Source organism: Vipera berus (assembly GCF_964194415.1).
Source record: "Vipera berus genome assembly, chromosome: 4".
NCBI classification, from domain to species: domain Eukaryota; kingdom Metazoa; phylum Chordata; class Lepidosauria; order Squamata; family Viperidae; genus Vipera; species Vipera berus.
Genome location: NC_138206.1, coordinates 88,429,412 through 88,450,241, shown reverse-complemented (window position 1 = coordinate 88,450,241; position 20,830 = coordinate 88,429,412). Strand labels below are relative to the sequence as shown.

The window sequence follows — 20,830 nt, the reverse complement described above, 5'->3', positions numbered from 1 at the left end:
TTTGTTGTCTGAGTAAAAATAAGTTATAAAACTCGTGTTAGTGCATTACTGTTTGCCTAAAAGTCCCAGTACAACTTCCACTGTGTATTAATAATACTCTGTTAAACAAACCATTTTTTCAACAACATATTCTAACAGGAATGACTCCGCAAGAGTCTGTATCCCTTTAAGAGCTTGAGTATAAAAGGGAAGGCCTTGCTGGAGTCTTTCTCTCTCTTATCTGTTTCCTGCTGTAATTGCTGTGTGTTGGAGTTTGCTGTATTACCACGTGTATGTATTTTGTTCCTGGTGTATATTTGTAGATAGTGTAATATAAACCACCATTTAATCCAAACCACTGTTTACTGTATTTACTCCTTGTGCCAATGCTGCTAACATCAGATGTTCTTGCTTGACAACATAGGGAGATGTAGCCTTCCTTTAACTCATATATTACTTTTAGAGTTAGAATTAGTGGACAAGGAGGGGGGGTTGGAGTAGGAAGAATGTATCTCAAGACTTTGTAATAAGAGAAGATTAGAATTTGGCGGGTTGTTAAACAGGAGGGAACGTTTGCTTTTTAAACTAATTGGAGAATGTGATTTATGACATTTAATTAAGGGAGGGAATTGTGCTTGATACGATGTGTTCAGGGGAGGAGAATTCAGATTTTGGCTTTCAATATGTACATGCCGAAGCTAAGCAACTATATTAAAAGATTCTTTAAGGTAAACAATGCCTTGAAGTTCTTTGAAGTACTGCATTTGTCGGAACCATGATACCTGGTTACCTCAGCACAATAAGACTGTGCATGCTCGGACACGTTCTCCAGCCAACAGATAACTTCCTTAATGACTGCCTGTAGATATTGAAATATGATGACACTTGTCCTGACATTCATATTTTCTCCAAACCTGCATTATTTATTCTAGAACTTTCTACAAAGCCATTGTAAATTAAGAAGTTAATTAATACTTTGACTCCTCAAAATATTTGAAATGTATTTATCCATTACATAATAATAAAAATATGTATCTGTACTCTAGTGCTGGGACCAGCAAACTACAGCTTGCAGATTGCCAGGCCTAAGCATCAGCAGAGCTCTTAGGGTGAAAGATAGGGCCAAGTGACCAGGCATCCTGGGCAGCAGCAGTCATGTATCAGCAGCCTCCTTGCTGGCTGGTGGGCTGGTGCCATTCAGTTTCTGCCAGATTCCTTGGCTAAAATAATATCAGCTGTGACCATGGAGATGAAAGATGGGGGGGATCCAGCCCTTTACAGAAAAGTTTGGCTGACTCCTGTTCAGCTGACTTGATAATTGAAGATTTTGATTATTGAAATCTTATTTAAAGTTACTTTCACTGCTGAGATAAAGGTTATACTCTCTAGTTCATAAGTATTCTTACTTCAAAATTAAATTAGTAATGAAGAATAGAAAAACTTACGAAAAACTTATGAATGTTGGTATAATTTCTAATAACAAATACAATGCATTAAAATTTTTATTTTATGTCAATGATGATTCTCAGTGATCTAGGTAGTTGTCTAGTAGCTGAGTCATGGTAGCTGGCCTTTTTATTTATTTATTTTTGAACCCTTTGTCTGCTTATCCAAGTAGCTACTTCAGTTTGAGCAAATTGGTTAGGGGACTGCATGTATGTCCTTCAGATTTCTCACTGAATTTGAATAGGCTCATTAGGTGAGTAGGCAGAGAGTCATTAAGGGTCCTTGCTCCTAAATCCTTCTCTTAGATGGTTTGTTAAGTGTGATCTTCCTAGTGAATCTGTGAAGTGGTCTTATCTCCAACATTAACAGGACAAGTCACTGAAACATAAATTGAGAGCAAACCCCACTCCTAAGTGATGTTACCTAGTTTGGGTAATGAAACATCTACAAGAGAACAACTAAGCTCAGAGCACCAGAGCAGGGTGTTGTCTCAAAGAGGAGTTTGGATTTAGCATAAATGGATTCCTTCACTCCTCTCCCAAAGAGGAGTTTGTGAGAGGAGTGAAGGAATCCATTTATGCCAAAATTGGAAAATCCTTCCTCAATAGAGGAGAAGGCCTCAGACACAAACAGTCTCCGAGTTTTTATGCTTGTCTTGCATCTGTCCCCAAGAAGATCAAGACCACTTCACAGGTTCATGATTGAGGTCACATTTAATTACTCATCTAAGAGAAGCATTTAAGAACAACAATCCTTAAGGACTCTCTGCCTACTCACCTAAGGAGCCTATTCAGATTAGATGAAAGGAAACCATCTTGGAGGACATATATCAGGTCCCCCTTACCAATCTTGCTCAGACTGAAGAAGCTACTTGGATAAGCAATGAAACATTTCAAACCAAAAAAATAAAAATGAAGTCCAGTTGACATGACTCAACTTCCAGAAAATAGAATAGAATAGAATAGAATAGAATAGAATAGAATAGAATAGAATAGAATAGAATAGAATAGAATAGAATAGAATAGAATAGAATAGAATAGAATAGAATAGAATAGAATAGAATAGAATAGAATAGAATAGAATAGAATCTGGAAGAGACCTTGGAGGTCTTCTAGTCCAGCCCCCCACTCAAGCAGGAGAACCTATACCATCTCAGACAAATGACTGTCCGGTCTCTTCTTAAAAACTTCCAGTGATGGAGCGCCCACAATTTCTGAAGGCAAGCTGTTCCACTGGTTAACTGTCCTCTCTGTTGGGAAGTTTCTCCTTAATTCCAGGTTGCTTCTCTTTAGTCAGTTTCCAACCATTGTTTCTTGTCCTGCCCTCTGGTGCTTTGGAGAATAGTTTGATGCCCTCTTTGTGGCAGGCCCTCAAATACTGGAACCCTGCTATCATGTTTCTTTTCTTTAGACTAGCCAAACCCAAGTCCTGCAACCGTTCTTCATATGTTTTAGTCTCCAGGCCTTTGATCATTTTAGTTGTTCTTCTTTGAACTCTTTCCAAAGTCTCAAAATCTTTTTTGTAGTATGGTGACCAAAATTGGTTGTAGTATTCCAGGTGTGGTCTTACTAGGATTTTATAAAGCAGTACTAGTACTTCATGTGATCTTGATTCTATGCCTCTGTTTATATAACCCAGGATTGTATTAGCTTTTTTGGCTGCTGCTGCACACTGCTGGCTCATAGTCAAGTGATCGTCCACTAGGACTCCAAGGTCCCTCTCACAGTTGCTGTTTTTAAGCCAGGTCTCACCCATTCTGTACTTGTACCTTTGGTTTTTCCTGCCTAAATGTAAAATTTTGCTTTTCTCCACATTAAAATTCATTTTGTTGGACTTAGTCTTAGGGCTTTGTAAAACTCCAGACAACTTCATTCTTACCTATAATTCTTTGTTGCTCTTTCCAACTTCAGATAATGTTTTCTATTATTAATCAAATAGCATGTAATTGAACAATAATTTGTCAACAATATCAAATTAACCATATCTTGTCCTAAGTTATATGTGGTTGCAGAAAAAAGAAGCAAAACATGATTGCTATACTTGCTGTAAACTGGATGCACAGGCAAGAGGCACAGTATGCGTATCCTATTAGCCATCTTTGGAGAAATTGTATCTCATTAGCCTGTGAGAAAGCAGTAACCATATTACAAGCAACAAGGAATTAGACCACACAAAAAAGCTGGAAATAGTGAAAGGAGGTGCCAGTGCATTTTACTTCTCTGATGCAGAGACAGAAATAGAAATCTGAGCATGTGCTCCCATCTCAATTTGAAACAGCCTGCTCACTTCCTTGTTCTACTCCCCAGGCATTCCTGGTGCATATCTAATATCAACCATTAAAGATAGATATTAATCTTGTTTATATTCTGCAGAATGAAACTGCAATACTTTTCCAGACGGTTGCATTTGCACATTGCATGCTCCATTAAAATGCAAATGGAGGGGAAAGGCAAATATGAACCTTCTTCATTATGAGAACTGTACATGAATAAGAAACTTTATTATGTAAAGTGAGGCAAAATTTTATAAAGTATTAATCTGCCAATTTCCTAAAGTGGTTCAGCCCAGCACATTTTTATCTCTTCCTCTTGCTGAATATGAGATGCATATTGGAGGTTGTTGGAGGTAAAAAAATCTTATGACACGTTGAAAACTAACTCATGTTGTCATGGCATAAAATCTATGTGATGAACAGGGATGTAGCCACCAAATACTATTTTCATAGAGGTCATTCATTGTTGTATAAATGGCCATTAATTTTCAGCCACTCCTATATTCATCTTTTCTTTTTTTAACTTTTTTTTAAAGTAGGATAGAAAAATTAATACAAAACTTAATTCAAAAAATTTCAGTTGCCAAAGACATTGCTATAAACTGTTTCTATTTATGACTTTTAGATAGAACTTTCCTATGGGGAAATTTACTAATCCTCCATCTGGTTACTTGATAGAGCTGCCTCTGTGATGAGCTTAAAATAGTGAAATAAGTACTTGTGGGCTTGTGATTGTAGCAGAATTACTTGTAATGTAGCCATAATAAAAGTATTGAAGCTTTTTTCTGAATAAAAGTTTAAATTCCGCATACAAACTCTGTATGTTTGTTTTCTAAGTTTTCTTTTTAGTTTAAAATTAAATAATGACCATTGGAATTAGGCAGCTAATGAATTCAAATAAATAAATAAGATTTCACTATAGCTAAAGTATGTGTAATATGTAGTTTACATTTCTTACCATATTATAGGAACATAGGTTTATTCTTATTAAGTATTAAATGTTAGGTTATCATTTTTCTATTTTAACATGAACAATAGCTAGACAACTTAAGAATTTGGTTTTTGTTTTTTTAAAAAAGGTTAACACCACCTTTTAATGAGCTGCATTCTATATATCTGTTTAGTTCATTAGCTAAGACAATTAGTGAAGTGAAATATGTGTTCTTGTGATTTAGAAGGAAAAAGAATGAGTACAAATTATATGAATTACAATATATGATGACAAAAGGTATGTTTATATCTGTTAAAAGTTTAGCAGAATGTTTAAAATATTTTTTTTAATTAAAAAGTTTTAACTTACAATTTTTCCCTTAAAAAATCCCCCCTCCCCCCCTTCTCCCTCCCCCCCTTCCTCTCCCCCCTCCCCCCCTCCCCCCCCCCCCGACTTCCCAGAGCTAAGTACAAGGTATATATATAAAAAAAACAATCATAAACAACCATATACTAACAACCATAAACTCTAAAATCTATCACTCTCTAGCTTATATAGGATAAAACAAACCTTAGTAATATTAAATATATATAAATATATATATATAAAAAAAACTAATATAGAAAAAAAATAAAGAAAGAAGACTTATTCAAATATAAAACTTCTTAACCCTATACTTATTCTGAGTAAACTCAAGCCATTTTCTCCCTTCCATAATATAGCGTTCCTGCGAGTAATCTTTCAAATAGGCCGAAATCTTCACCATTTCGACCAAGTCGGAAACCTTTAAAATCCACTCTTCTATGATCGGCAGTTCCTCTTTCCAGTACTATCCTATCAAAAGTCTTGCTGCCGTAATTAAATTCAACATCAACTTAGTATATTCCATCAGATTTTTATCCAAAAAACCTTAACCTTTTTGCAAGTCTACCATATATGAAAATATGAAAATATATTACGTCTTTATCACCGCACCTCCATCATTTAGGCTAATAATTCAGATACATGCTTAACTTTTTAAAATCTAAATACCATCTATAAAACATTTTGTAAAAATTCTCTCTTAGATTTCAAACTTATATAAATTTTACATTCCTCATCCAAATCTTTTCCCACCTCCCACTACTTGGCTGTAAGTACGTTGTGAAAGTTCCATAGACTTCTGCTGATCTTGTTCTTTTATCTTTTTTGATCGTTTTAAAGCAGCACGCGTCACCCTCTGTTCTCTGGGATCATCCAAAAGTGTTATAACTTGATCTCCTGCAGCACCATTCTCCTCTATCTGTCCATCTTCAGTCTCTTGATATTCTCCTTCTTCAGATCCCTTTGCAGCTTCCAGAAGTGTTAATGGGGTTGCTTTTAAAACATTATTGTAAAAATCACGCGCTTGCATCACAGTAACCAAACGGTACCTTTTACCTTCATACATCACCATCAACCCAGCTGGAATCTCCCATCTGAACCTTATATCTCGTTGCTTGAGCTCTTGCACCAGAAATGTAAAATCCTTCCTTCTCCTTAAAATCTTTGGAGGAATTTCTTTTAGAACCAAAACTTCTTGATCAGCAATCACGACTTTAGTATCATAGGCAGCTTGTATAACTTCATCTCTCATTTCCCTTTTTGCAAAATAAACCACCACATCTCTAGGCAGCTTTCTCTGTCTAGCAATCCATGAGTTCACACGATACACTTTATCCATGCCTCCTTTTATTTCAGATGCTGGCTGATTCAATACCACTTCGAGAGCCTCAGAAACCAACTGCTTTAAATCTTCCTTAATATTCTCCTTTAAACCTCTGATTCTAATGGCAAACTGCATCTGGAAATATTGAGCAAGACTCAATTCCCTATCCATTTTGTCTCTTAAATCTTCATTCTCCAATACTTTTGCTTCTAATATAGCATTCTTTTGAGTCAAATCTTTGACTTTTTCATCCAAATCTTCCACACATTCAGCCACTTTATACACTGAAGACAAAATGTCTACCTTCATCACGCTGAACTTCTGTTCCATCCTCTCTTCTATTCTCTCCTCCAATTTCTCCAATTTCTCCTCCATCTTTGCAAATTTATCACCCATTGATTGATTAATTGATTCCAAAAGTTTATCCAGAGCATCTCGTAAGTCCTTCGATGTCACTACATCAGGAGGATGTAATGCCTGCAATGATGATTGTTGCACCGGGGAAGTTCCAGCACTCCGAAGAGTTTTAGGGGGAGGTTTAGCCGCCATCTTTTACTTTCAATTGTGACGCACTTTCACTTAGAGTTTAAAAAGTCCATCAAGCTCGAGAGTAGAATAAAATAATCCTCTTCACCTTTTCCTCTTGTACCGCTCTGCCTGCTCTTTTTATTCCATAGTCCTTCCTTCAGGCAGGGGTGGTTGCAGACGCCTGGCTCTGCTCCATAAAGTCAGGAGCAGAGGCGCTGGCCAGCTGGGAGCGACCCAGGCTACGGGGGAGTTCAATCCTTCGGCCGCCCAAGCTGCAAGCTCAGGCGGCCCCGGAGAACTCGACCCCTACCTGGGGCCTCACCCCCTCCTCTTCTCCCGAGGAGGGGGCTTCAAATTCGCCCGAACAGCTGATCGGCGCTGTTTCGGGCGAAAAAAACTCAGCTGAGCCGCGGGCAGCCCGGGAAGGCTGTCTCCGTCGCCGCGGAGCCACCGGAAGTCCAGAATGTTTAAAATATTAATAGCAATTCATTCAATGAGTTATGTGTAACATCTTTTATCTATCAAATAACTGATCAAACATGTTTTGCCAGAAGGACAGGATAATTAACCAACTATCTATTCCTTTGCAAAACAGAATTCAAACTCCCCTTCCAAATGCAGGGACTGAGGTCAGAATCAGCAGAACTCATTAATGGGGTGTTACAGTATTTTCACATTTGATTTAACAGCGAAAGAGTGAAAGTCAGAGTCTCTGAGCTACAAATTGGTTCAGATCTTTACAAGTTTATGTTGTTGTTTGCAAAATAGAATTACCATTCACACCAGGAAGTATTTCAAAGGTGGTTATAGCTTTTATTGGAAATGATTTACACATTCTGATGCCCTCAGAGATTTTATCCAGTTAACTAATAAATGTTTCTATTTTTCTATTTTACTTCCTGTAAGATGAATACCACCGTATCCTGGATGAAATTAAAATGCATTTCTTTCTTGTTAGCACAACAATATATCTGATAAAATGCATTTTGAAATCTATGTGTATGGCAGGATGTGCGATACCATTCCTAAAATCAGGGAATAACTAGATTTCTCTTGACCCCAGTCGAACTGTTATAGAGTATCATTCTAATGTTACTCATCAGTTAAAGGATGCTGGTTACTTAGAGAATGTGGCCCTGTATTTCTGGAACTTTATAAAAGGTACCTAGTTTTGCCTTTTTCCTGGTTTTATTGCATAAAGAACTGCAAATGTTTTGTCTGCCTGCATTCGTAGATATGTGACTTACCACAGTTACAGCATCATTCAAGAGAGATTCTCCAAAAACTAAGATGTACAGTTGCTCGTTGACATGAATATTTTCAAAGACAGCCAGCACAGCCACAGGATCCACAGCTGAAATCAAACTCCCAAAAAGCAGGCTCTGCAGTAGAGTGATGTCACTCAGACCAAAGGCCTCAATCTGGCAAATGGCAAAGAGGGAAATGCCAATGCCAAAAGAATTCCAGAGTGTGCCCACAACAGCATACCAAAAAATGGTGCCAAAGTTCTCAAAGAAGAGGCGTGTTGGCATAAAATAACCAGCATCAAGGACAATTGGAGGAAGAAGATATAAGAAAAAAACATCACTCTTCATCACTGGTGGAGATTTTTCCTGTACCCCAAATATAATTCCACCTAAAATCAGTCCAATCACAATAAGGAGACAACTTTCTGGAACTATCTGTGGCAATTTGTGGTAGAGATGAAAACCTTTAAATTAATGGAGAAAGAAAGAGAAGAAATATTATTTTGTGACAAAAACCCTTATGATATTTTACTTAAAATGTTAATTTTATTTATTTTTGTATTAAAACTATACCCTCTCATGCATTTTATAAGCTTACAATTAGACCCTCAAAAGAAAAAAGAAATCAGTTAGCACACATACTCTTCATTTATTACAAGTGCCATAAAACCAAACAGTCAAACTATAAAATTTCTATGAGCAAAATCTGCAGGAAAAAATTGCAGGCAATATTTATTCATTTTATTTTATTTTATTTATACCGTGCCTTTATTATTTTTAGATATAACCAGTTTGAAACTCATGAGATAACTTTATTTTTCATTACTTGATACCAAAGCTTTAAAATTGCTTAGATAAAATGATTAATTCAGACTTTAATTAATCTTGTAGTTTTACAAAAGTTTCCTTAAAAGGGTGGTGCTTTAAGGTTTTTAGCTGAGAGATACAGCGTTTTGTAAGTATCAAAATCAGATTAAAAGTTCGATGAAATGGTTCATTCTTTGGAGTGAAAATTCTACATACTAGAGTTGCAGACTAGCCTGGGAAGTTCAAAAAAGCATCCCAGACAAAAGAAAAGGCATTTTTTGCAAAAAGCCTAGATGGATATTCCCATGATTTCATTTGGAGTCCTTTACAGTGATTGGACCCTGAATCTGGGTCTATCTGAGTTTATGGAGATTCTTAGCAATCCAGTTCGTGGTTGTCCCAAAGGTGCTTTTTCAAAAGGCAACTGGATTTTGTTTTTCCTTGAAGATGTTTTGCTTCTCATCCAAGAAGCTTCTTCAGTTCTGAAATGTCTTCAAAGAAAAACAAAATCCAGTTGCCTTTTGAAAAAGCACCTTTGGCACATCCTGAATAAGTCTGTTTCTTCAGCAGGTGTGAACCAGGTAGCATTCTATTCAGTGGATGTGCCCATTCGCACACAAAGAGTCTCACTTTTCACTACAGCCTTTGAAACTGTCTGCTTTTGCTTTGGCAGGTTGAGGAAACTATCTAGAATAATATAATCAGAGGGAAAAGAGAAGTCACAGTCTACATCTTACACAAGATGTCAGCCTTATCAGTGGATGGAACAAGATCCACAGGTATTTCAGGCAGTACTTTGTAGTTCCTGGAAGTAATATGGGGCTTTTTGACTATGAATGTATTCAAATCAGAGGAATGAATAAAAAATAGACAAGAAAAAAGAATTAAAAGATAGAGAAAAGTCAAAGAAAAATCCAGATAAAAGTACAGAGGAAAAGGAATGAAAAAGTAAAAAAAAAACAGAAAAAGAATAACTTCCTACTTTTTTGGTACAGATATAGATAAAAAATACATCAAACTCTTACTTTAAAATTACCAATATTCCATATTATTTCTAAAATCTGATTTAATTCTATGATCAAATTCCAAAATCACAATTTCATTTCCTTCATATTCTCACAAAAAGTCCAAAAGTGGTCTCCAGGTAGGTTATAAAATTAGTCAAATCTTATATTTAGTCAAAGCTGTCAATTTCACCATTTGCATAAATTCTATAAGCTTAACCATCCATTCTTCCATTGTAGGTATTTCTAAGTCTTTACATTTTTGTGCATATTAGATTCTTGCCATTGTTGTCATAGATAAAAATGAAATTCCAAAAGATCTTTGAATCTGTTTGTATATTAACCACAAAGGAAAATGTCTGGTTTCAACTATACATTTACTTTTAAAAACTTCCGAATCAAAAATCAAACTCTTGTAATATAGCCTTATCTATGAAATTGGCTGTTGCAGAGAATTGTATCTTACAGATAAGTCTAAACAAAGACTAACTTGTCTACTGTTGGCTGTCTGAGCTCTCATTAATTGTCTGAGGGCCCTTCTACAAAGCTCTTGGGAAGGCAGCCCATGAAATTTTCTGAGGTCATGGCATGGAATGATTCAGGCATTTGCTTGCTATGTGGCATTATATACCTGAGTCAGCAGAATAAATTTTAGTGTTAAATCTAGCTATTTGTGAGCTCTATGATAAAGCATAACCCCAAATTTCTCCTTCTTTGTTGATTTCTGAGCACAGAAATCTCTTAACTGCTCCAGTTTCAGAGGTTTGTCAGTGCTGGATTTTGAAAGGTCTTCAGGAGGTGGACATGGCTTGTAAAGGCTTAAAATCCAGAAGACAACTCTGCAATGAAGCTGAATGAAGCCATTTGACTCGTTTTCAGTTGCCACCAGAATTGTGGGGTGGTGGTGGTGGAATTTTTCTGCTAGCTTAAACAATTCTCTATCCCATGGGAACCAAGGCCATTTTTGTTTGTTAGACTGGGAGGCTGGGCTTTCTGTTAGAAAGCACCCCAAACTATTCTATTGGGAAATGTAGATGATTACATAGTAATAGTGTGGGAAATTTAACTTTGTATACTGTAACTTTTTGGAGGGAACTTTAGTCTTGGTTTCACTTTTAACAGTGCCAACTTTGTAGCCAATAAACATGTTCTTAAAAGAAACATCAAGCCTCAGAGTTCTGTTTTAGTTGGTCTCATCTATCGGAATTTTAAAACTCCTTAAAATTTTATACTTGGGGTCCTGAGTCCCAGTCACCTATCTAACTCTGTAGGAGGATGACAAAGACTCAGGGAAGAAATGGAGAGGAGAGTTGTCATCTGGCCCCAGTGCAACAACAGTAACCATAACGCAGACTACCGCCCAGGCAAAGAGTGGGGCTCCTGCTCCTGGAGTTGCTGAGGTAGAGCTCCCACTGATTTCGTCCCATGGCCTTCGTTCACCTGCACTGAGAAAGGTGAAGCGGCCAGCTGGCTGGGATGAATCAGGGGAGTGGAAGTACCTGACTGACCTCCATGGCCACTCCATCAAGAGGTTGGGAGAGGAGTCCAACTGACTCGAAGTGGGAGTTGTGGAGCTGACTGCTCACCACCTGATCTCCAGTGGACAAGACCACAGGAGCTCCTCAATGCTCCTACCTCCCTGGCAAAGCCCGCACTAAGTCACGATGGCTTGGGCTGCTTCACCGCTACCCCAACCAGTCTCGGCATTGAGTCCAGTGCACCAGCGTAGCCCCATCCTATAAGTTCTGGAGCCCAGCTGAGAGCATTTCATGATATAGCTCTCCCCTGACTCCAGCACCAACAACCGGGTATGCAACAAGCCTACTGGGGACAACAGCCTGGAGACCCACCTCCTATCAAATCCAAATTTTATGGAGGTCCTAAGCTGTCTTTTTTCCTGAACCAAGGGTGGGCTAACCTGAACCACTATGCTCCTGCCTGCCCCAATGGGGCCTGGATGATGTATGCCATGACAGCCAACCTAGAGGGGCAAGCAGCTGAGTGGGTGACCACCCTGTATGATGAACAAGCACTAGAACTGTGGAACATTAATCTATTTATGGGTGAACTGAGAGCCAGGTTTGAAGATGAGTCCCTAGCTCTGCAAGCTGAGAAGGACATCCATAACCTGAAGTAGAGAGGGAGACCAACTAAGGACTATGTTCAAGAGTTCCCAAAGGTGGCTGGCAGGCTCAGACAGTGGCCAGAGCCATTGCTGATCTGCCACTTCAAAGCAGAACTAGACTGTGATTTGTTTCAGGTGTGCACCTACCGAGGCGTTCCTGATGAATGGTACCACGTGGCTATAACCTTAGACATCGAACTGGATTGCCACCAGAGGCCCACCACCTCTGAGCTCAGACCGAGGCGGGTCCAGGAGAGATGACAAGTGATCTGATGCCCCCAAGCTACTGCAGCCACCAGTTCCCTTTGGCCGTCAGCAGGGACCCCGATCAAGTGCTTCAGGTGTGGCCAACTAGGAGACCGAGCTGCTGATTGTCCAGTTCCATTTCTCCAAGCCAAGAGTACACCTGCCACCACCACAAAGACAAAGAGAAAGCCATGTTCTGTGCAGGGACCCAACTTATACCAAGTGAGTACCAAGATTTAGAGGAATCTTTCAGTGAAAAGGAATGTGACATCCTTCCCCCACACACACACCAGGCAACTGTGCAATTGAAATCCTACCAGGTGCCAAACTCCCTAAGCCAAAAATGTATTCAATGACACCCAAAGAGTTAAAAGAAATGAGGGAGTACATTGACAAGAATCTGGCCAGAGGTTTCATTCAACCCACAAAGTCATGCATGGCTATCCCCGTACGGATTAAGGAGAAGAAAAATGGATTTCTGAGACTGTGTATTGATTTTAAAGGGTTAAATGCAGTCAGTGTGGAGAATATGTACCCCTTCCCCCAATGAAAGACATGTTGGCCCATTTGGCAAAGGGAAATTTTTTCACAAAATTGGACTTAAGAGAGGCTTATTACCAGGTAGGAATTAAAGAGGGGGATGAATGGAAAACAGCTTTCAACAGCCCTCTTTGAAGCTTTCAGTTCAAAGTTATGCCTTTTGGCCTCCAAGGGGCCCCTGCTGTGTTCATGCAATTGCTCAATCAAGTTCTGCATATCACCTGTATAAAGGAATCCTAGTCTATCTCGAGGGCAGCCTTATTTATACAGAGACTATGGCGGAGCACATCAGATTAGTATGCAAAGTACTAAAAAAATTACTGAAAGCAAAACTTTATGCTAAACTTTAAAAATGTGAATGCACCTCAACTACCTTGGTTAAAGAATCTCCACTGAAGGGGTGGAAATGGACCAAGCCAAAGTCAAAGCGGTGCTGGAATGGCAGCCCCCACGAACTCGCAAGCAGCTTCAAAGCTTCCTGGGGTTCGCAAACTTTTATCAGCAATACATTCTCTCTTTTGCTACAATAGCTCTACCGATTACTGCTCTGCTGAAAACTGGAAAGGGGGCGGGAACCTTGACCCTGTAAGCCCTGCCATGGTCTATGGAATTTTGAAAACCTAAAAAGACTATTTGCTGCTGAACCTCTTCTCAAACACCTTGATCCTGATGAGCAGTTCATAATTCAGGCTGATGCATGTGATGTCACAGTGGGAGCTGTCCTTCTGCAAAGAAATCGAAGAGGAGACCTACAACCCTGTGCCTACACATCCAGGAAATTAACTGACTGTCAACGCTGCTTACATCGGATGTTCTTGCTTTAACAACAGATGAAAATGCAGCCATTTTATCTATGCTTTTAGAATCAGTTGGTGCTGGGAGGGGGGATTGGGATGAGAGTTCAGTTAGCCATAATAATAACTCTGCTGTGGGAATGCAAGAACAAACTGGGTCCAGAGCTGATAAGGTTTGGCAGGCTGGGGAGCTGGGGAGAAAACTCGCACTTCAAGCTAATTGGAGAATGTGATTTATGGCTGGTTATTGGAGGTGGGAATTGTACTCTTTGTATCCAGGGGAGAGGAATTTAGTTTTTGGGTTCAACTTTGTAGAACTATAAAATATTGCTTTCAGAACTGAACCTATACTTTGGAATCTATTGGTTGATAAAGGATACATATAAAGACCAGAAAACTAATCTCCAGGAAGGATACCTCAAGAAAAAACAAACACCTTTCAGAAAGAAATATATTCTATGCTACAACTAATTCACCAAACAATTGTTGAATGCAAAGAGGATATAATAAGAAATCATAATGAGACTAAAAACAATTTAGAAAATCTAAATGAGTAAATCTCCAAGTTAAATCTACAACTAGAAAACTCCCAGATAGCGACCACAAAGTATGAACAAATAATCCAGAAATCAGAAGACAAAATAGAGGAAATGGATTTAGAGATGGAACAGATAAAAGAACTGCAAGACTTAGCTATAACAATGAAAATGAAAAGACCTTTCACCCCTTAGGTCTGCAAAATATATCTAATAGTAAGGGAAAAGATGTTTAAAAGGGGAATATAGAGCTGTTAAGGGAAATGTCACAAGTTGGGAGACAGGAAATGAAAAGAGAAATGGAGGGAGAAAGGAGCTGAGAGTTGTTTAAGAAATATATAAATGAGTGGAATTCCTTCCCCCCCCCAAAAAAAAAAATACCATACCTAAATTGTCTTCCTCATGCCAAGCAATTGTTACAAAAATAGAAAGAAAACCCCTAAGCGATCTAATTGTCCTGGCTTAGAAAGCTACTTGGCAAAGAAAGAAAGTGACAGTCAGATTTAAACAACAGAAGATTTGACCTTTTAGAGGGAGCATTATAAGTTTAAATACTTCTTTGAATAAGATTAAAAAAACAGAAGACTTTTAGATATAATTAGGCTTTTATAATGAAAGATAGAATTTAGAATTAAGATAGCAATTTTTTTCTTTTTTGATGTGGGAAATATGAAGATAGAAGCATTCATTTGAATAAAATTTTCAGATATATAAATGTTTAATATTGAGGAAATCATAACTGATAAAGATATTTCAAATACTGATGGGAAATCAAACTTAACAAGAGTACAAAAAACAGGATTTTGATTAATGAATTGACATTATTGATTTATGAATTGATACTGTTGTTATACTGTATACTGTCGCCTTGCCTATTTAACTTATATGCAGAGCACATCATGAGAAAGGCAGGGCTAGATGAATCAAAAGTTGGAATTAAGATTACCAGAAGAAATATCAACAACCTAAGATATGCAGATGATACCACTCTAATGGCAGAAAGTGAAGAAGAACTAAAGAGCCTCTTGTTGCGGGTGAAGAAGGAGAGTGCAAAACTTGGGTTGAAACTAAATATTAAGAAAACCAAGATCATGGCATCTGGCCCTCTCAATTCCTGGCAAATAGATGGGGAAGAAATGGAGGTAGTGACAGATTTTGTTTTCCTGGGCTCCAAGATCACTGCAGATGGGGACTGTACCCAAGAAATTAAAAGACGCTTGCTCCTTGGGAGGAAAGCCATGGCAAATCTAGACAGCACACTAAAAAGCAGAGACATCACCCTGTCAACAAAAGTGTGTATAGTCAAGGCTATGGTCTTCCCAGTTGCAAAGTATGGCAGTGAAAGCTGGACCATAAGAAAGGCTGAGCACCAAAGAATTGAAGCCTTTGAACTCTGGTGCTGGAGAAGACTCCTGCGAGTTCCTTGGACTGCAAGGCGATCAAACTGGTCAGTCCTAGAGGAGATCAACCCTGACTGCTCTTTAGAAGGCCAGATCCTGAAGCTAAAACTCAAATACTTTGCCCACCTAATGAGAAGGAAGGACTCACTGGAGAAGAGCCTAATGCTGGGAAAGATTGAGGGCAATAGAAGAAGGGGACGACAGAGAATGAGGTGGCTGGATGGAGTCACTGAAGCAGTAGGCGTGAGCTTAAATGGACTGTTGTTATTTGTATGATATTAGTAAAATATGATGAAGATGCTTATATCCAATTTTGTATACATTAACCCAACCACCAGTGCTGAAGAGGATGAAATTGACCGTTTCTGTGAAGCCCTACAGCACCTTATAGAACTAACACCAAAAAATGATGTTCTTATCATCATGGGGGATTGGGAATAACAGGCAAGTTTGGCCTTGGAGTCAAGAGAATACGATGGGCATAGCAAACACTCTTTTCCAACAACCCAAGAGATGGCTCTAGACATGGACAACATCAGACGGTCAACACAGAAATCAGATTGACTATATGCTCTGCAGCCAGAGATGGAGAAGCTCTATACAATCAGTAAAAACAAGACCAGGAGCTGACTGTGGCTCAGACCATGAGCTTCTCATTGCAAAGTTTAGGCTTAAACTGAAGAAAGTAGGGGAAAGCACTAGGCCACTCAGGTATGAACTAAATCATATCCCTGTTGAGTATACAGTAGAGGTGACAAATAGATTTAAGGAATTAGATTTGATAGACAGAATGCCTGAAGAACTATGGACAGAGGTTCGCAACATTGTACAACAGGTAGCAACCAAAACCATCCCAAAGAAAAAGAAATGCAAGAAAGCAAAATGGCTGTCTGAGGAAGCTTTGCAAATAGCTGAGGAAAGGAGGGAAGTGAAAGGCAAGGGAGAAAAAGAAAGATACACCAAATTGAATGCAGAATTCCGGAGAATAGCTAGAAGATATAAGAATGCCTTCTTAAATGAACAGTGCAAAGAAATAGAAGAAAACAATAGAATAGGAAGGACCAGAGATCTTTTCAAGAAAATTGGAGACATGAAGAGAATGTTTTATGCAAAAATGGGCATGATAAAGGACCAAAATGGCAGGGACCTAACAGAGGCAGAAGAGATTAAGAAGAGGTGGCAAAATTACACAGAAGAACTATACAAGAATAAGCTTAACGTCCCTGATAATCACAATGAGGTGGTCACTGACCTCGAGCCAGACATCCTAGAATGTGAAGTGAAGTGGGCCTTAGAAAAACTGAGCAACAACAAAGCTAGTGGAGGTGACAGTATTCCAGCTGAGCTATTCAAAATCTTAAAAGACGATGCAGTAAAAGTGCTACAGTCAATTTGCCAGCAAATTTGGAAAACTCAACAGTGGCCACAGGATTGGAAAAGATCAGTTTACATTCCAATTCCAAAGAAAGGCAGTGCCAAAGAATGTTCAACCTATTGCACAATTGCACTCATTTCTCATGCTAGTAAAGTTATGCTTAAAATCCTACAAGCTAGACTCCAGCAGTATGTGGATCGAGAACTACCAGAAGTACAAGCAGGCTTTCGAAGAGGCAGAGGAACTAGAGATCAAATTGTCAACATATGCTGGATCATGGAGAAAGCTAGAGAGTTCCAGAAAAACATCTACTTCTGCTTCACTGACTATGCTAAAGCCTTTGATTGTGTGAATCATAACAAACTGTGGCAAGTTCTTAAAGAGATGGGCCTACCAGACCATCTTATTTGTCTCTTGAGAAACCTATATGTGGGTCAAGAAGCAACAGTGAGAACTGGACACTGAACCACTGATTGGTTCAAAATTGGGAAAGGAGTCCGGCAAGGCTGTATACTGTCGCCCTGCCTATTTAACTTATATGCAGAGCACATCATGAGAAAAGCAGGGCTAGATGAAACAAAAGTTGGAATTAAGATTCCCAGAAGAAATATCAACAACCTAAGATATGCAGATGATACCACTCTAATGGCAGAAAGTGAAGAAGAACTAAAGAGCCTCTTGTTGTGAGTGAAGAAGGAGAGTGCAAAAGTTGGGTTGAAACTTAACATTAAGAAAACCAAGATCATGGCATCTGGATCCCAAGAAGCTGTCCAACATGTATCCTAATCTACAGTCTAAATGTTGGAGGTGTGGTAGTTTAGAAGCTACTTATTTTCACATGTGGTGGACTTGTAGAAATATAAAAGCTTTTTGGATTAAAATTTGGTGGAACATTCAAAAGATTTTTAAGAGAAAGATAAAGTTTTCCCCGCAATTGTTTTTATTGGGCATTGTTGTAGATTGTGATGTTAAAGAAACTAACTTGATGTTGAACATGATAACGGCAGCACGGTTACTGGTGGGACAATATTGGAAGAAGGATAGTTTGCCCACTGTAGAAGAATGGGTGTTTAAAATTTCGAATCTTGCAGAAATGTCTAAGATTTCTGCTTATCTGAAGGATCATTCACAGGAAAGATATATTTCAGTTTGGAGGAGATGGATAAATTATATTCAAAACAAATATGGGACTAAAAAGTATCATTTAGCTTATGAGTAGATTTTAGTGGGATATTGTTATTGGTACGTTGTTTGTAGTTATGTTAAAAGAGAGTTAAAGCGCATTATGAATTTGGTTAATTGTATATTATGCATAATTTTTATTTAGAATATGATTATTGTAACTATAATCCTGTATTTAGCTCTGGGAAGTGGGGGGGGAAGTGAGTGGGTTTGGGGTGGGAGGGATTTGGGGATATATTGTAAAATTTTGTTTTTGTAAAACTCTTTAATAAAAAAAGAAAAAAAAAGAAAACCAAGATCATGGCATCTGGCCCTCTCAATTCCTGGCAAATAGATGGGGAAGAAATTGAGGTAATGGGAGCTTTTATCTTCCTGGGCTCCAATCACTGCAGATGGGGACTGTAGCCAAGAAATCAAAAGACGCTTGCTCCTCGGGAAGAAAGCCATGGTAAATCTAGACAGCACACTAAAAAGCAGAGATATCACCCTGTCAACAAAAGTGTGTATAGTCAAGGCTATGGTCTTCCCAGTTGCAATGTATGGCTGTGAAAGTTGGACCATAAAAAAGGCTGAGCGCCAAAGAATTGAGGCCTTTGAACTATGGTGCTGGAGAAGACTCCTGCAAGTCCCTTGGACTGCTAGGCGATCAAACCGGTCAGTCCTAGAGGAGATCAACCCTGACTGCTCTTTAGAAGGCTAGATCCTGAAGCTAAAACTCACCTAATGAGAAGAAAGGACTCACTGGAGAAGAGCCTAATGCTGGGAAAGATTGAGGACAATAGAAGAAGGGGACGATAGAGAATGAGGTGGCTGGATGGAGTTACTGAAGCACTAGGTGTGAGCTTAAATGGACTCCAGAAGATGGTAGAGGGCAGGAAGGCCTGGAGGAACGTTGTCCATAGGGTCGCGATGGGTTGGATACGACCTCTCAGCTAACAACAACAACATACATTAACAGTATCAAAAATTGTAATGGTGTAACGAAGGGAAAATGGAAAAAATATGGAACAGAAAGGAAGATCAGGGAAAAAATACTGGATTGTGTAGTATTGAACAGATTTATACTGAAAAAGTTAATATTAAATATTTGAACCCAGACAACATGTTTTTTACTAAGCACTAAAGACTGTAATTCTTAAAAATTAATAAAACTTTAACAAAATCAATCTAGATTATTAACTCTAAAATCCACATGTCAACTCAAAAATCACAAACTAATGAATAAACCATTATGATCTTTGGTATCACAAACAAAACAAAGAGTATAATAAAAAAAAGAAGTTGGTACTGAAATCATGGCAAACCCATTAACCAAGCTTTAGGTACTTTAATCAAGATGAAAATAGATTAAATGTATGAAAATAGCATTTACCACCAAGAGTCATTTCAGAATTACAAGAACTGAATTTTGCTTGAAAGATTGGAAAATGTATATAAACCACATGTGTTAGAGTACAGTACTAAATTTTACAATATTGAACGTCTATTAATTTGAAATGAACATGCAGCAGATTTGATTAAATTTTAAATTATACAAATGTTGCTGTTCTTATACTTCTTCTGAAACACCTCAAGACAAAATGTATGAGATGCAAATGCTCTCATTATGCATTATGCAAATCTTGTATTATGTGAGTGATGTCCAGATTGTGAAATTCTCAATCAGCACTGCTCTTCCTGAGAATTCAGGGACAACACATTTAGAGGACATTAAAATTACAGAAGGCTGGTAAATATTCCTTTCATACATTTCAGAGCTAAGCTATGATATCAAAATGAAGTTTAAATTTTGATAAATATTTTTGCTGACTCAATAACAAAAATATTATTTGTAGAAAATACATTTTGCATTCATAAGACCACTGACTTGGAAGAGGAAATTGATTTATGTCTCAGTAAATAAGTTTAGAAGTCCATTGCAACTGATTATTTTTTATTATTTGCTGAGTTTCACACACCTCTGTAAATTATTTTATTTTTGCTATTTTGACATGGTTTGCCACAGGCATAGAGTCACCTTTCATACAGAGATCAATCGTATTTATCCCATTGCTTCACATCTTCCACACTTACTGTAAGCCGTTTAATTACACAACTTGCAATTAAATGGGAGAGAACCAGGAACTGTAGTTCTTTATTATAGTTCACAGCTAAGTTGTAATTCATACCATTACTTTTCAATCTACTGAAATATATACTAAAATGATTCACTCAAATCTTTTTTTCCATTTATGACTGAATTTTTTTAAAATTTCAAATTTTACAGCTTTCATAAATGCTAGGAATATAGCACTTACAGTATGTATAAGAAGTGGAAAGTATAAGAACTGGAAAGAGGGGCACATAACTAAGGCAGAATATCAGCAAACAGCCCGTGCCTGCAAAGATGAAGTGAGGGAAGCTAAGGCTCAAAATGAACTAAGGCTTGCGACCAAAGTCAAAAATAACAAAAAAAGCTTCTTTCAACATATAAAAAACAAGAAAAAAAGTTAAGGAAATGATTGGTCCATTAGTGGGGGAAAGTGGCAAGAAGGTGACAAGCAACAGGGAGAAAGCAGAACTATTTAACTTGTTTTTTGCATCTGTCTTTACACAAAGGGAAAAAAACAGTCCAACTTACCAAAAACAGTGCCATAAAAAACAGAATAGAAACGCAAGTTAAGATAGGCAAGAAAATAGTAAGTGAGCACCTGTCCAACCTAGACGAGTTCAAATCACCAGGACCAGATGG

General features: G+C 38.1%; 1 protein-coding gene across 2 annotated transcripts in view; it reads right to left on the bottom strand.

Moving 5' to 3' along the window:
• Positions 1–20,830, bottom strand: part of SLC9A2 (solute carrier family 9 member A2) — a 65,270-nt gene that overhangs the window by 34,481 nt on the left and 9,959 nt on the right. Inside the window, exons 1-2 of one of the 2 annotated variants that reach the window (XM_081326472.1) lie at positions 12,174–12,257; positions 8,091–8,554 (exon numbers count right to left, since the gene is read on the bottom strand). In XM_081326472.1, coding sequence (XP_081182598.1) covers positions 8,091–8,438 — 348 coding nt within the window. In that variant the 5' untranslated portion in view covers positions 8,439–8,554; positions 12,174–12,257. Of the gene's footprint in view, positions 1–8,090; positions 8,555–12,173; positions 12,258–20,830 lie in introns of those variants that run through there. The other variant, XM_081326471.1, reaches the window with a different exon arrangement.